A 14,769-nucleotide genomic window follows, 5' to 3' on the forward strand; every position below is an offset into this window, starting at 1 on the left:
ATTGAAAACAATGATACCTAACTCTCAAAATTGTGAGGATAAATGAAATACTATTAAAAAAATGCTTAGCACCATGTAAAGCACAGAATAAATGCTCCACAAATGGTTGCACATTCTAAGTTAATTTTAAGGGTAGTTTTGTAGACTGTTAGAAAAAGCTAGTAAGACTTTCTTTAAAAGCAAAACATAAAATAACAAATCAGAACAGTGAACTACAAGAAGCCAACAGAATAGTGGGTATAAATACTCTTGGACAGCAGAACTGCTATAAAATTTATAAAGAAGTTGGTTTTTAATGTTCATATTCATTCTTATTCTCTAGACTTCCACTACATACCTACAGTTTGGAAATTATGTCTTTTAAGATAGTATTAATAAAAAAATAGCTTCACATTTACCTATTGTAAATGTGTACTGAAGTGCATACATGCAAAACTGTAGCAAGCTGCATAATAAGTCGATGCACAGATATATCCCTTTACTACACCTACGACCACTGCCATTGCCATAACTCTGCCTTCCCCAGACTACCCTCCATTGGAAAGAATAACAGGACACTTATTTGACTAGTCAAAGTTCTTTCCATTGCCTTCATTTGATCCCTGTAAGGCAGACCATGCCTTCATATCCTCATTTTAAAAACTGTCTTAAGAACACAACTTTGACAGCAGAATGGCCTGGGTTTGATTCTCACCTCTTGCATTTATTACACGCTAGCTTGGACACATTGTCTCACCTCTGTAAGCCTGCTTCCTGATGTAAATCAAGGATAATATCCATTTTTATGGATTGTTCTGAGAACAAAACAAGGTAACAACGTTTCTGAGGCATCTCTAATGCAGCAGATGTCAGCAAGTGGTAGCCACAGCTGCTTTTATTTTGAAAAGGAAGAAGTTGAGGAGCACAACTATTTAGGTAAATTATTACAGGCGAAGCACTGAATCTCAGGCCCATCTGATACCCAGGCCAGTGTTCTTTATTGATTACACCATAGGGTAAGTAACAATTTGGCGAGAGAGGTTGGGGGAGAATGCTCGATTTCTCCGTGACCTGTGTGACATTTGTACCCTTCCTTGTTCATTATTAGGATATATTGCATCTCTCGGACAGATCCGGGGTGTGAAAAGTATTATAACCTCTCCTCTGAGCATGAGATTTGTTAAGACCCACAGCATGAGCTTCGTAGGTAAAGGAAAGAGAGCTCTCGCAATTCAAGCTTCACCAACATGCGGAGCGCTGAACCAGTGTCCCGCCCAGATGTTTATATTTTCCTCGCTGGCTCCGCCCCCTGTCCATGCGGGGTTCTAGCCACGCCCCCAAGCGGTAGCTCCAAGGTTCGAAAGCGCCTGGAGCCACAGTCGGCCCACGGGGATCCCCTCTCCAGCCAATCGCGTCTGAGCAATGGGACTGCCCCTAATAAAGATGGCGCAGGAGGCAGCTGTGAGGGCAGATTAATCTTAACACCCGGAGCTGCGGCGGACCTGCGAAGATAGGGGTAGCGGCGCGGCCGGTACCATGGAGGAGGGTGGCAGCGCGGGCAGCGACAGCAGCACCAGCGGGAGTGGCGGGGCGCAGCAGAGGGAACTGGAGCGCATGGCTGAGGTCCTGGTCACTGGGGAGCAGCTACGGTAAGGCGAGGGGCAGCGCTTAAGCGTGAGGTGGCTCGCGGTTCGGTGCTCGCGCAGGGCAACTGAAGACGCATGGAGTGGTTCGCTCTGTGCCCTTGTCCAGCTGCTGTGGACGCGCGACTGGCGCGCGGTGGTCCGCGCTGCGCCTTGCGGGGCTGCTGCAGCCCCGCGCCCGGCGGACTCGCTGCCACCCACCCCGTGCTCTCCCTCTTCCCAGGCACCTGGGCGCTGCCAGGTCTCCCGGCCGGGCTGACAGCCTGCACTGGTGCGCCCAGAGAGTAAAGGGGTCGGTGGGGAATCCACACCTACCCACTGTCCCTTTACTCCTGGAGAGAAGCCAGCCCATTGATCGCCTTCATTTAGATTTTCCTTTATGCTGGCAAGTCTTACTTCGTTCCTCTGAGCCTCAGTTTTTACATCAGTAAAATGGGGTTGATCACCTCGCCTCATTTGAAGGTTTGTTATGAGGTCCAAACCCAGAACATTTCTGAAATGCTGTACGTAATCACTCAATTGGCATATCGTCATTAATCATCATTTGAGTCCGCGAGGGGGCGTGGAGGCACCCGGTAGTACTGCGCCGATGCTGTGCCAACTCCCCGAGCGCGCACGATTTGGGCCGCTGCAAGAATCCGGACACACCGGGTCTCGCCAGGCCCGGGAGCAGGCAGTGACCCCCCAGACTCCGCCTCGCCATTGCCATCCCTTCTCGGTCTTTCATGTTGGAGAAGTGTACTTATGGTCTGACCGGTTCCACGACTGCTTTTCGTATGGTCATAAATCTATTTGCCAGAAAAAAAAAATCCGGCCGCCTCTGCAGCTCTGCGGCGTTTGGGCCACGTTCTGCCCGCTGGCTCCTGGTGCCGCCGGGACGACGTGCGCGCCTGTTCCTCGTGGTTCTTCTGTTCCTTCTAGTTCTCGACCTGAATCTCCCGGCTCCTTTTGATTTCCAAATGCTGTGATTTAGAATCCCAAGGACAGAGAATCTTGCAGAGGTTCTGAAGGCTGTTAACCACCCTGTTTGCAGTATTTGGATTGAGGAAGTCAATATTGTTGTCAGAATAAATGGAGTTAAAAGTTACCAAAGGCAAACCTCCGCTATTCCTTGTTGACTTTAAAAAAAGAAAGTATGGTCAGTTTTAAAGGAAATACAAACATTTATCTTTCATCAAAAGTATTTTCAATTTAAAAAAACTTTTCTGAAGTAATCTGAAGTGCTTTCCTTTAGTTTATTGCTCCTCGTTACTGTATCATCTTCAAATGGATAGGATTACTTACTTTTCAATTCCTTTACAAACGCTAAATTGCAAAAATGCCTGCTGTTGTCCAGCAAACACTTTGCAAGATGCTGCTTAAATGCCTCTTCCTTGAGGTCCCCAGAGCACTTGGCATCCCCTTCTCTAACACCTGTCTGCACGGTGCAGATTTGAGGATCATCCTTGGCATGTTGATAAAAAGATAGGAAGCGCCTTCTCATTCAGAAATTAGACAGACCTGGGTTTGAATTTCTGCTTAGCTACTTTAAAGCCAAGAGTCAGCGTTAAAGGGTTTTGATGAAGACCTTAAGCTACACTGAATCCCTGCTTCGCTTTGAATAGTGTGCAGCCTTGAATGTTACTTAACTAAAAAATAATGGGTAATAATGGAACTTACTTTATAGTATTGTTATAAGCAGTAGATGAGTTAGTACTTAGAACTGTGCTTAGTGTACCGTGAGCCACCTTGTCAGCATCTGCTGTTGTAGCTCTGTGACTTTGGACAAGTTTATTTACTTCTTTCTCTGAGCCTTTGTTTCCTATCTGTAAAATGGCAATGAAAACAAGTTCATGGGCATTTGGCCTTGGGCCTCATGTGGGTATTCAATGAATGATTGCTGGAATTAGATCTATTATTTGTCTCTGTGAATCACCCCACGTGGCTTCCAGCAGAGCAAGGTCTGGCAGGAAGGGTTGGGTGATGGTGAAGAGCACAGAATATGGGACCAGGTTACCTGGTATCTTATTATTATTATTATTATTATTTTTAAACAGATACTTTTATTGGTAGAATTTTATCCACCCCTCCCCCCCCATGGCTCCCACGTCTCTTTGCTCATTGCCTTTTATTTTTTCTCGTTGCCTGTTTTTTCTTTAGGAGGCACCAACCTCAGACCTCCCATGTGGGAGGAGGGCACTCAACTCCTTGCGCTACATCTGCTCCCCTTATTCTTTCTTAACCATTTCTTACTTCTGTTACTTAGGGTAATTTAATTTACCTCTGTGTGCCTCAGTTTCCTTTTCTATAGAAAGGATTTTCTAATGACACTTCTTGCAGGAGTTTTGTGAAGATTAAATGAGATGCCACTTATAAAGGACTTAGTAAATATTTGCTATTTAATTTTACTTTGGAAAATTTTAATCACTGCTATTGATATTTCAACTGTCTTAGTATTGTACTTAGCACATAGTAATTATTCAATAAATATTTGAATTGAATATCATATGTAATCCAATATACAACTCTGATTGTATGGAGTAATAAAATATTCAGAATTTAAGGATTTACATGGCTGGATGTTCCAGCTTCTTACTGGAGAAACTCCTCATAAAGGGATGGCAATGAGACTATCATTGCTGTCACTGTCATAGCACATTTCTTACATCTCCAGCTGGCCTCTCATACTCTGATGGTGGCAACTTAGTGATAGAGCAACCTCCTGCTTCTGATTACTTCATATCCACAGATCTCCTTGATTGCCTTCTGGCTTATCAAAGATGAGGCAGAGGGAAGAAAGAGAAAAATCAAGGCCTGGGAATTGAAATAAAAATAAAAATGTTGGCTTCTGGCCCCAGCTCTGTGAGATTTTTTCTTTTTTCTTTTTAAGCTCTCTGGGCTTTTGTGTCCTAACTGCAGAATGGGATTAATTATAACCTTTCACATAAGAATTTTTAGTATTGGATCAAATGTGGTAGAGCATTAAAGGAACTTTGCAAAAATAAACCAATAAACCAAGATTAGTAGTTGTTAGGATTGTTGTAAGTCAAGATGCAAAATTGGTGGCTGGCTCCAGAATCCTGATGTTTTTGTGTGACATGAGGATAAGAAATTGAGGAACATGTCTAAAAACACCTGCTTCCTTTTCTAGGCAGACTGCAGGGCCCCTTTCCTAAGTCTTCTCTTCATGCTCCCCCCTTGCCATAAAATACTTTACTTCCTTGCCCAGTGTATCCCCACATTATTGCATCTTAAAAATGCATTTGGATACTACTTTATACCCACTGGGATGGCCAAAATAAAAAAGACAGATAATAACAAGTGTTGACAAGGAAGTGGAAAATTTGGAGCTCTCATACACTGCTGGTGGAAAACAACATGGCAGATCCTCAGATATTTAAATAAAGAGTTATCATATGATCCAGCCGTTCTGTTCGTAGGTAAATACCCAAGAGAAAGGAAAATATATGTCCACAAAAAAACTTGTACATGAATGCTCATAGGAGCATTATTCATAATAGTCAAAAAGTAGAAACAACCCAAATGTTCATCAATTGATGAATTAATAAACTAAATATGGTATATCTATACAATGGGTATAGAATTGGAGTACTGATACATACTAAAACATGGATGAAAATATTGTACTAAGTGAAAAAGGCCAGGTACAAAGGACCATTTATATGTAGTGTCCAGAATAGGCAAATCTGTAGAGACTGAAAGCAGCTAAGTGAATGCTAGGAGGTAGGGGAAAGGAGGGGGTAAATGACTGCTAACAAGTATGGGTTTGGGGGGAAGGGTGATGAAAATGTCCTGAAGTTGATTGTAGTGATGGTTGCACAACTCTGCAGATGTACACATTAAATGGGCGTTATATGGTAGGTGGATTATATCTCAATAAAGCTGTTACAGAAATACATTTGGATGATACATTAAAGTGACAGAACACAGAATATCAAAACTTTTTTGTTGCTTATTTTTTTGATTGGTGAAAGAATACAATGACATTTATCACTAATTCAGTAATACAATATTATTACCACACCAGGTAGGACTGATTTTATGTATATATTTTGGTAGTGATTTTCCATATATAATACAGAAATTTCCTAATTTGAAAGATAGTTAACCATATATAAATATCTCATATTGTTGTTTCATATAATGACTTTTCAAATGGTTATTTACTTTTCATGTGTATTATATATAAAACTTTTATCTTGAATTTGCCCATGCAATCATAGCTATGAAATGAGTTCCAAATTCCACTTCGTGTTTTGTTTTGTTTTGCTTTGTTTTTATGGGCTAATACTGGAAATAAGAAGAAAGAGCTTTTAAAAAATAAAGAAGGAAAAAAAAATAGAGAAGTAATATCACTACTTTCTATGCAGAAATGATAGGAAAGTTAATAATAACATTCATATAGCACTTATTACCTGCCAAGGCCTCTTTTAACGCTTTACGTATGTCAGTGCCTTTAGTCTTTATAATACCCTAGGAATAGATATTCTATTACCCTCATTTTACAGATGTAGAAACTGAGGAATGAAGGTGTAGTTTATCTAACTGGTCATAGTTTATATAGCCAGAAAGTGGTAGTAGAACTGAGAGTTCTGTTTTTTTTTTTTTAAAAGATTTATTTATTTATTTATTATTTCTCTTCTCCCCGCCCCCCCTCCATTGTCTGTACTCTGTCTATTTGCTGTGTCTTCTTTGTCCGCTTCTGTTGTTGTCAGTGGCACGGGAATCTGTGTTTCATTTTGTTGCGTCATCTTGTTGTGTCACTTCTCCGTGTGTATGGCACCATTCCTGGGCAGGCTGCACTTTCTTTTGGGCTGGGCGACTCTCCTTACGGGGCACACTCCTTGTGCGTGGGGCTCCCCTACTTGGGGGACACCCCTGCGTGGCATGGCACTCCTTGTGTGCATCAGCACTGTGCGTGGGCCAGCTCCCCATGGGTCAAGGAGGCCCGGGGTTTGAACCACAGACCTCCCATGTGGTAGATGGACACCCTAACCACTGGGCCAAGTCCACCGCCCTAGAGTCCTGTTCTTAGCAAAACACTAGACTGTCACTGAATGGCATTCCCAGCCAGTGAATTAAAGGTTAAAAAATAAACGATAAGACAAATGAAAAACACAGTCTTGTATATGAGACTATTACATTCTAGGGTGACAGCTTTTGCAAACAAAAAAGTAGACAAATGGTTTTCCATTCTGATGAAAAAAAATCTAATTTGTTTCTAGAATTGTTTATGTTTTGACATGTCCTTGTCATGTGATTCAAAAACTTAATTTGGACTTCACTCATTCTGAATTTGTAATCATTTTTTGGGGAAGACAAATTGCAGTTCACTATTTTGCCATCTGTTAGGATGGAAGTAGGGTGGGAAGGAGAATTAAGAATGTAATGAGGACTGCTTAATTAAAAGAAAACTTTTCAAGCATTTCAGCTATGCTCATTTACCTAGATAAATATGCTAATTACAGTAATCTTATAAATCACTACATCCTAAAAGCAATTTACTAGGCAATGAAGTTTAGCCAAGTTATAGGAAATTACTGTTCTTTCAAATTGTTTGACATGTTTGCCTTCCTGCTAAAACAGCCTGGCTTTTCAGGCTCTTACAGCCTCACAGTTGCCATGTTTATTAAAAAATGCTCCAGAAATAGTTACTTTCTCAAATTTGCTTTGTAGATCTTAATGCAGAATGCAGATAAAATGTAAAAACCAGCCTGTTGAATCAAACACATGTGAGATATGGAGTTTAGAGCATACAGAGTAGGAAAAAATGGAAATAATTCATTTATTGAGTTTTCAACCTAAAGAACTTTAAGAATGTCTTAGTACAGGGATTCTTAAGCAAGGGTCCCAGGTTCTTAACCAAGGGGTGTGTGGAAAGATGCCAGGGGATTTGTGACCTTGAATTGAAAAAAATCAACTTATTTTTATTTTCTCTGTCCTCTAACTGAAATCTAGCATTTCCTTCACTTATGAATGTATGCAATAAATACATTACAGTAGTATTCATCCCACCTGACTGTCAAAGGGGTCCGTGGAACAAAAATGGTTAAGAACCCCTGTCTTTGTGGATAAGCCCTCCCGGTGACCATTAGCATGGATTCTGAGCTCTTTGAGACTTAATAGAACTAAAAGGAAGAGCAGGGCCCCAGAGCTGCTAATGGAATCTAGGTATTCAAAGAGAGGGGATGCAATTTTATTCTAAAAAGCAGAGGGGATATCCTGGAGTCAGAAAATCACTGCCTGTTTAGGAGAACAAAACAAGCAAACTGGGCTCTAGGAAATGGCGATGCACCACCTTTAGATTCTGTAATGCAGAGGAGCATGGTGTAGTGTTTAATTGAATCAGAGAACAGAACCTTCTGTGAATGTATTTTCTGCTTCATAAATTTGATGTGAGAAAAAAAAATTTGATGTGAGGACAGCACAATCCTGGCACACACTAGGTCCTTAGGAAAGACTCTTTTCCTACTTGGAGGGAGAGCATTTGGAAATCCTTTGCAACTTGCAAAAAACCTCAGGGAAGTGGGTAACGCCTAATAAGTACTTAAAAAGTGTGCAATTATTTTATGCCCATATGCAGTTATTCTTACGTAAACCTTTTTGAAATGATGTGTTAATTGCTTACAAATGCTATATTTGTGGTTACCTTTTCTAAAAGGCCAGTGCTAACATTTTAATTTATGGCTCCTGTCAGCTTTGAAATCAATAAACCTGAAAATAAGTTACAGAAACCTCAAAAGAAAAAATGCGAGGTGGGGGAAGATGGTTCTCCTTGCCTGTTATTTGTAGTATTCATTGGATCAGAAGCTGTATTTCCCTTCATTAGGTGATGGCTCTTAAATGGTTGGTTCTGTGAATTTAGTGATGAGGAAAAGACAAAAGAAATATCCACGCCTCTTGCTACACAGTAAGCACTTTTTTCTCTGTTCCTCTCTTTAGCTACCAAGGAGAGGTGCATACAAAATCTAAGATCCTTGCTCCATTATTACCAGCCTTAAGCAGACTTGAAAACTTACCCCAGTCACTGTTTTTATGGTCTAGTAGACACTGGGGGGCCACAGTGGGGATGAGTGGGGGGAGAGGGCTGAGTAGGGCATTCTGGCTGTAATGCCTGTGAGCAGCTGTTGACTGTGGGCACCGGCAGCGACAACTGGAATCGTTCTTCTCAGTGCTGGCTGGAATGAATTCCATCTTCGAAGAGTTGACAAAGAGCACTGACTCAGGTCTGCTAAGAGTCAGTTTTTCTATAGCTTAAAAAATTTTTTTAACGTTGGATAGGGAGGGCAGATGGAGGGAGAAAACACACCGAGCAGTGTGAGACAAGATATCCTTTCCCAGCCCCAGTTTGGGACAAATGCCAGAGCCTCCAGCTTGGGGAAGCCCAGGGCAGCTGCAGAGGAGGAGGGAGTTAACAGCTGGTATTAGGAGAGAAAAGCTCAAGTCTTTCCTCTTCTAACCCTCAGGCTGCCACTTGTATTCTGTTTGTTTGGTGACACTGCCTTCCTGCAATACTTGTACCTACTGATGACTCTGCTGTTTACCCAGCGGTTGGTTTTATTGAGATAAGACTTGTCCCAGCACCCACTGGGGTCTTAGAGATCATCCAGCTCAGGAAGGTCTCCTTTGGGTGGTAAACCTGTTACAGCTACAGAGGATTGAACCTTGGGCTCCGTGGGCAGATCAGGCAGGGTTTAGTAGAACCAGCCCTTGCACAGAGAGCTCAGTAGCTGCTCTGACCATGACTTAAGGGGTAAGAAACAAATGAACTTTCTGATGAACATTCTCTCACCAAGAGAGAAAGTCATTTCTAACTGTCTTATTGTTGCTAGGGTTAACTTAGTCGCTGCATTTTACGACATGTGATGTTTGGCCAACATCTAACAAGTTGTGAAATCTGGAGGTATACACTCTGAGTGGTGTCTGGACAGAAAAAGTAAGGAAGATTGGGAAGGGGATTAGTGTAGAAATGTATAATTATGTGCTGGTCCCTGAACAACAAAGAAGTGAATATGCAAATTTACAAAGTAAATATATTAAAAAAGTTCCCCTTCCCCCTCCACCCCATGGTAAAGAAGGATTTAGCATATATTTCTACTGAGAAGTCTGGGTTTGCAATTTCCTTTATACTGATAAGTTTTGCACACTATTTCCAGGCATATAAATTGAGTATAGTAAGGCGCAAATGTCTTGAATTATACAATGGCTGTTTTGTTCCCAATTCCTTTCTTCTTTCCCAGGAGAAAAGGACAATATGGTAAACTTGGGCACCCTTGTCATTGAATATTTTTTTTAAAGTTCTACTTACCTTTTACTCATTAACTTTTCCAATAAATGAAAGTGACTTTCACAGAACATATTCACTGTAAAAGTAATGTTTTATTCCCTGTGGTGGGAAGAAATTTGTACTATACTAAACTCTTTCAGAAATTTAGACAAAATTTTAGAGAAATTTGGGACAAAAAGTTAGAGGTGATGATAATCATTATAGAGGAGAATGAATAAGGAATATATTTTTATATGTGCACTGTAAATAGATGAATAGTTGAAAAATTCAGTCACTTACTAAATAATAACAATAGCAACGTGTCGAGTCCAGTTTTATGCATTTAGCTTTATTCTTTTATTTAGTCCTTATAATAAAAGTCCGTTTTGCTCATTTAAAATGGAGGACACTAAGGCACTAGCAATTTGCCCAAGGTATATAGGTAGAATGTTTGGGAGGTTGCTTTTGAAATCAGGCCTCTCACAGTTTCTATTACATGCCTAAGACAGTGAAAGGAACTGGAAAATATCAAGAATCCCATTCTTGCATCCCATTCCCCTTGCATCCAAAGAACTTACTGTATAATTGGTGTGTGGTAGGGGAAAAGATGTATGTACTTAAATAGCAATTTAAAAGTAATTACAGGTCATAGAGTAGTTTAAAAGATGAACAGGGTTTCCTGGATTGTGTAGACTTCAGGTAAGGTTTGAACAGGATTCCAGGTTTCTTTCGCTTAAAGTTTCTTAATTCTGCTCTTCTCTGTGCATTAGCTTTGTCTTCTTGAAGGCTTCTTTTGTCGTCGTTTTAAATATGATGGCCACCAGCAGCACTGAAGGCTGAAGGCAGAGGACTGACTGCCTTCAACCATTAACCAATGGACTGAGCTTTGATCTTTTTTGGACTATCTTTTTTTTTTGCAGGGGAATATTTAATACAAATAAGGGTGAAAGTCAAATATGAAAATTATGTCCAAGATTTGGAAAAGAACTTTGAAACTTTTTCTGTTCCTTAACATTTATGAGACAATGGAAAATTTGACTACTTGATGAACTATTTCATTCTATTGAGGAATTATTTTTACTTCTTTATATATATATATATTTTTGCATTACAATTGTGATAATTAAAGGGAACTCTTCTCCTTTAAAAAGACATCCTGAAATTTGGTGGATGAAAGGGTAAACTGTACGTGATTATGTGATTAGCCTAAAAATAATATGGTGGGATGATGGGACAGGATAGGTTTTAATTTGATGGAGATAGGGGTTGATTATACTACTTGTTTGTGTATTTGAAATTCCCTGTAATGTAAAATATAAAAATATATAGAAAATATACAAAAAATAATAAAAATAACTTCAAATTTTTTGAATTGAACTCTAAAATATTGCATACTTGTTCTCTATTCAGTCTTTTCCTAAGTTTTAAATAATTATAATAGTTTAATCAATTCTCTTGAGTTTTATAGGTAACCAAATCATCTAGAAATAATAATTTGGTCCTTATTTTCCAAAACTACGTTTTTAACATAAACAACCTGCTTTATTATCTTTGTTCTAACACTTCCAAAATAATACTATATAATAACACAACTACATTGTAAACAATATACTTTTGTAGCATAAGTGAATGAATGAATTAGTATAGGCTTTAAAGCTGACGCTTCATTTATTTTTCATAATGATTGTGACTGAAATGAGTTGTCTAAGATTAATGTTAGTTGGAGGACAGTTTGAGGGTAATATTGGGAATATATAACAATGACTTTGGAAGTATAATAAACGAGGATTGGAGTTACTAATATAAATATAGGAATGTTCTTCTAGTACAGGTGTTAAGAATATGGTGATATTAGTATTCACTACTCCAGATATTTTTTGGTTACTGTTCTTCTGGAATATCTTTTTTCCAACCTTTCACTTTCAACCTGGTTGTTTCCTTACATTTAAGGTGGGGCTCTTGTAGACAGCATATAGATGGCTCATATATATTCTCAGTTTTTTTAATTAATTTTTTTTAATTTTTAACGAAGCTTTATATTATATAAATGTTACATAAAAAATACAGGGGATTCCCATATGCCTCACCTCCTTCCCCTCCCACACTTTCCCACATTAACAACATCTTTCATTTGTGTGGTACCTTTGTTACAATTGATGAACATGTATTGAAGCGTTGCTGCTAACTGTGGACTGTAGTTTACATTATAGCTTACATTCGACCCTGCAGAATAGATTATAACAAAATGTATAATGGCCGGTATCTGCCATTGCAGTGTCATACAGGACAATCCAGTGTTCCCAAAATGCCCCCATATTATATCTATTCTTCCTTCTCCCTCTGCCTCAGATCCTCTGGCAGCTACTGCCTTTATATCAATCATAAAACTCTTCCATTGCTAGAATAGTAATAAGTCTATAGTAGAATAATAATAAGTCATTTAGTGCATTGTTCATTCCCCAGTCTTGACAGTTTTGGGATGGTGATGCTTAATTTCCTTCTACAAACCCACAAGTCATTAAGGTAGAGCAGTAGCCCTCACTGCTTGTCTTGGGCCTAACCACCAGTAAAATTGTGTCAAGGGGGTTGGAGTCTGTCTCAGATCCACCAGGACTCCCTTTTGATACGGAGATGGGTCATTCCCATCTAAACCGCATGGCTGCTATGTTATGGGGAAGGAAGAGCTCAGTGAATTTTGGGGAGATTAGCACAGTGTCCCCCACAAAAGGTAATTTGGGTTTGATAATGAGAAACGAGTGAGGATTATTTGAGCAGGGTGATGTGGTTAAAGCAAAATTTTAAGCGAAATAACTTAAAGGTGGCTGGGGGGTGGTGGTGGTGGTGCAAAGAAGAGGAAAAGTGCCCACAGAAAAGCGATGAGAATGGTACAGCTTGGGAAGGGTCAGGAGACACTGACATCCATTTGGACCCTGCTGCTTTCAAGGTAGTTTTCCCTTGTCAACCTCCTCACCGTGGTGATCACCCGTGGACCATCCACATGCTTGCTCCCTCCCCACCCCCACCCTCTGACTTGGAGCACATGCTGCTGTTTTTCAGGATGTGCTCAGTAATTGAAGTAGAATAGAACTCTCACCGTATGACTAAATTGGTAAGTGGCTCAGGTTCAAGTTGCAGAGAATGATTTTTGTGTCACATTGGTTTTGATGCCTTTACGAGAAACACCTCCACCCAGAGAAAGTCCCAGCCAAAACCGTATAAACATTATCTCTTTAAGCAAAGCTGTTAAAGGAATAATTAAGATGCAGACTTTCTGGGAAACTTGCAAAATGTTCTTTACTTACATAACACAACTAAGAAAAGGTCTTTCAGGTCACGTGTTTCAGTCAAAATTGTCACTTTTCCCCCTCCCGTCTTCATAAATTGAAAGTGGGAGCTACCTTTGATTATGGGGTGGGGACAGGCTTTACTCTACTGTTAATAAGATTTAAATGTATACTTAAATGCAATGGTATGAACTTTAGAGTACTAACTTTGACATGATTTGAACTTAGTCTTCCCTAAACATACTAATAGGAATGAATGCAAAATGCAGGTGGCACGTGTGCAAATTCAGCAAACCTTTTGTACTCAAATACTGACAAGGATCTGTGATATGAAATGTGTGATTTTTCTTATGCCTGTGTTGACTACAAAAGAGGGATGCTCCAGTTAAAACCATTGAGAAGCATCCATGAAATCTAGAAGCCGGGCTTGGAGCCAAGGCTTTAGTCTACATGTTCACCATTTGCTGACTTCGCACTAATGAGGGCTTTAAGCAAAGAAGAGCAGAGTCTGATTATTCAGGCCTTTATTATAATTTGCATTTAAGTCTTTCAAGCAAAGGTATGGTGGTTAGGGCCAGGACGTACCTTAGGAACCACTATACCAGAACACCATTTTGTCTGCTGGGAGGCAAAAGTAATTTGATTATTTACTTGCTTAATTAACCAGTGGGAATCTCTCCAATTGCTTTCCTGTTATTTCCATTTTGCTTGGTCATTTTGTTGCTAGATAATTTCTTTCTAAAAGGGAACACAGAGCACAGAGAAGGAAAGGAAGTTGGTTTGGTTACTTGTCAGCAGTTCTGGAGGAATGTTCATTCAGGGTGGAGCTTGAGATCTCAGAATTTGGGGATTATCTGGACACTTCCAGTTCGTTCATGTTGTCCCTATCCCATTGATAGTCTAAGATTTCCTTACTGAACCCAGAGCTCCTGAGAGTCTTTGGGGGAGGTGGGAGTGTGACTTCATTCATGAACATCTTCTCTCCATAGGTTCTTTTTTTTTTTAAGATTTATTTATTTATTTATTTCTCTCCCCTTCCCCCCCGGCCCAGTTGTCTGTTCTCTGTGTCTATTTTGCTGCATCTTCTTTGTCCACTTCTGTTGTTGTCAGCAGCACAGGAATCTGTGTTTCTTTTTATTGCTCATCTTGTTGTGTCAGCTCTCTGTGTGGGTGGCGCCATTCTTAGGCGGGCTGCACTTTTTTTTTTGAGCTGGGCGGCTCTCCTTACGGGGCGCATTCCTTGCCCTTAGGGCTCCCCTATGCAGCACATCAGCACTGCACATGGGCCAGCTCCACACCCGTCAAGGAGGTCCATGTCAAGGAGTCCCGGGGTTTGAACCACGGACCTCCCATGTGGTAGACGGACGCCCTGACCACTGGGCCACGTTCGCTTCCCTCCATAGGTTCTTGAGATTCAGAACATCTTCCCATACCCATACCTCCCTCACCCCACCAAAGCTCTCCACTAACCTTCCAGAGATTCAGAACATCTTCCCATACCCATACCTCCCTCACCCCACCAAATCTCTCCACTAACCTTCCAGCCTCTGCCAGAGAAAACTTCCAGTGGCCAGGACTCAGTCTCTGCAATAGGAAC

General features: G+C 40.4%; 1 protein-coding gene across 1 annotated transcript in view; it reads left to right on the plus strand.

Annotated features, from left to right (window-relative positions):
* Window positions 1–1,333: 1,333 nt before the first annotated feature.
* DEPTOR (DEP domain containing MTOR interacting protein) overlaps window positions 1,334–14,769 on the plus strand; it is a 159,108-nt gene continuing 145,672 nt past the window's right edge. The window contains exon 1 of the mRNA XM_004480741.4: window positions 1,334–1,628. Coding sequence (XP_004480798.2) covers window positions 1,516–1,628 — 113 coding nt within the window. The 5' untranslated portion in view covers window positions 1,334–1,515. The remainder of the gene's footprint in view (window positions 1,629–14,769) is intronic.

The sequence above is a fragment of the Dasypus novemcinctus genome, chromosome 14, assembly GCF_030445035.2.
Source record: "Dasypus novemcinctus isolate mDasNov1 chromosome 14, mDasNov1.1.hap2, whole genome shotgun sequence".
Lineage (NCBI taxonomy): Eukaryota > Metazoa > Chordata > Mammalia > Cingulata > Dasypodidae > Dasypus > Dasypus novemcinctus.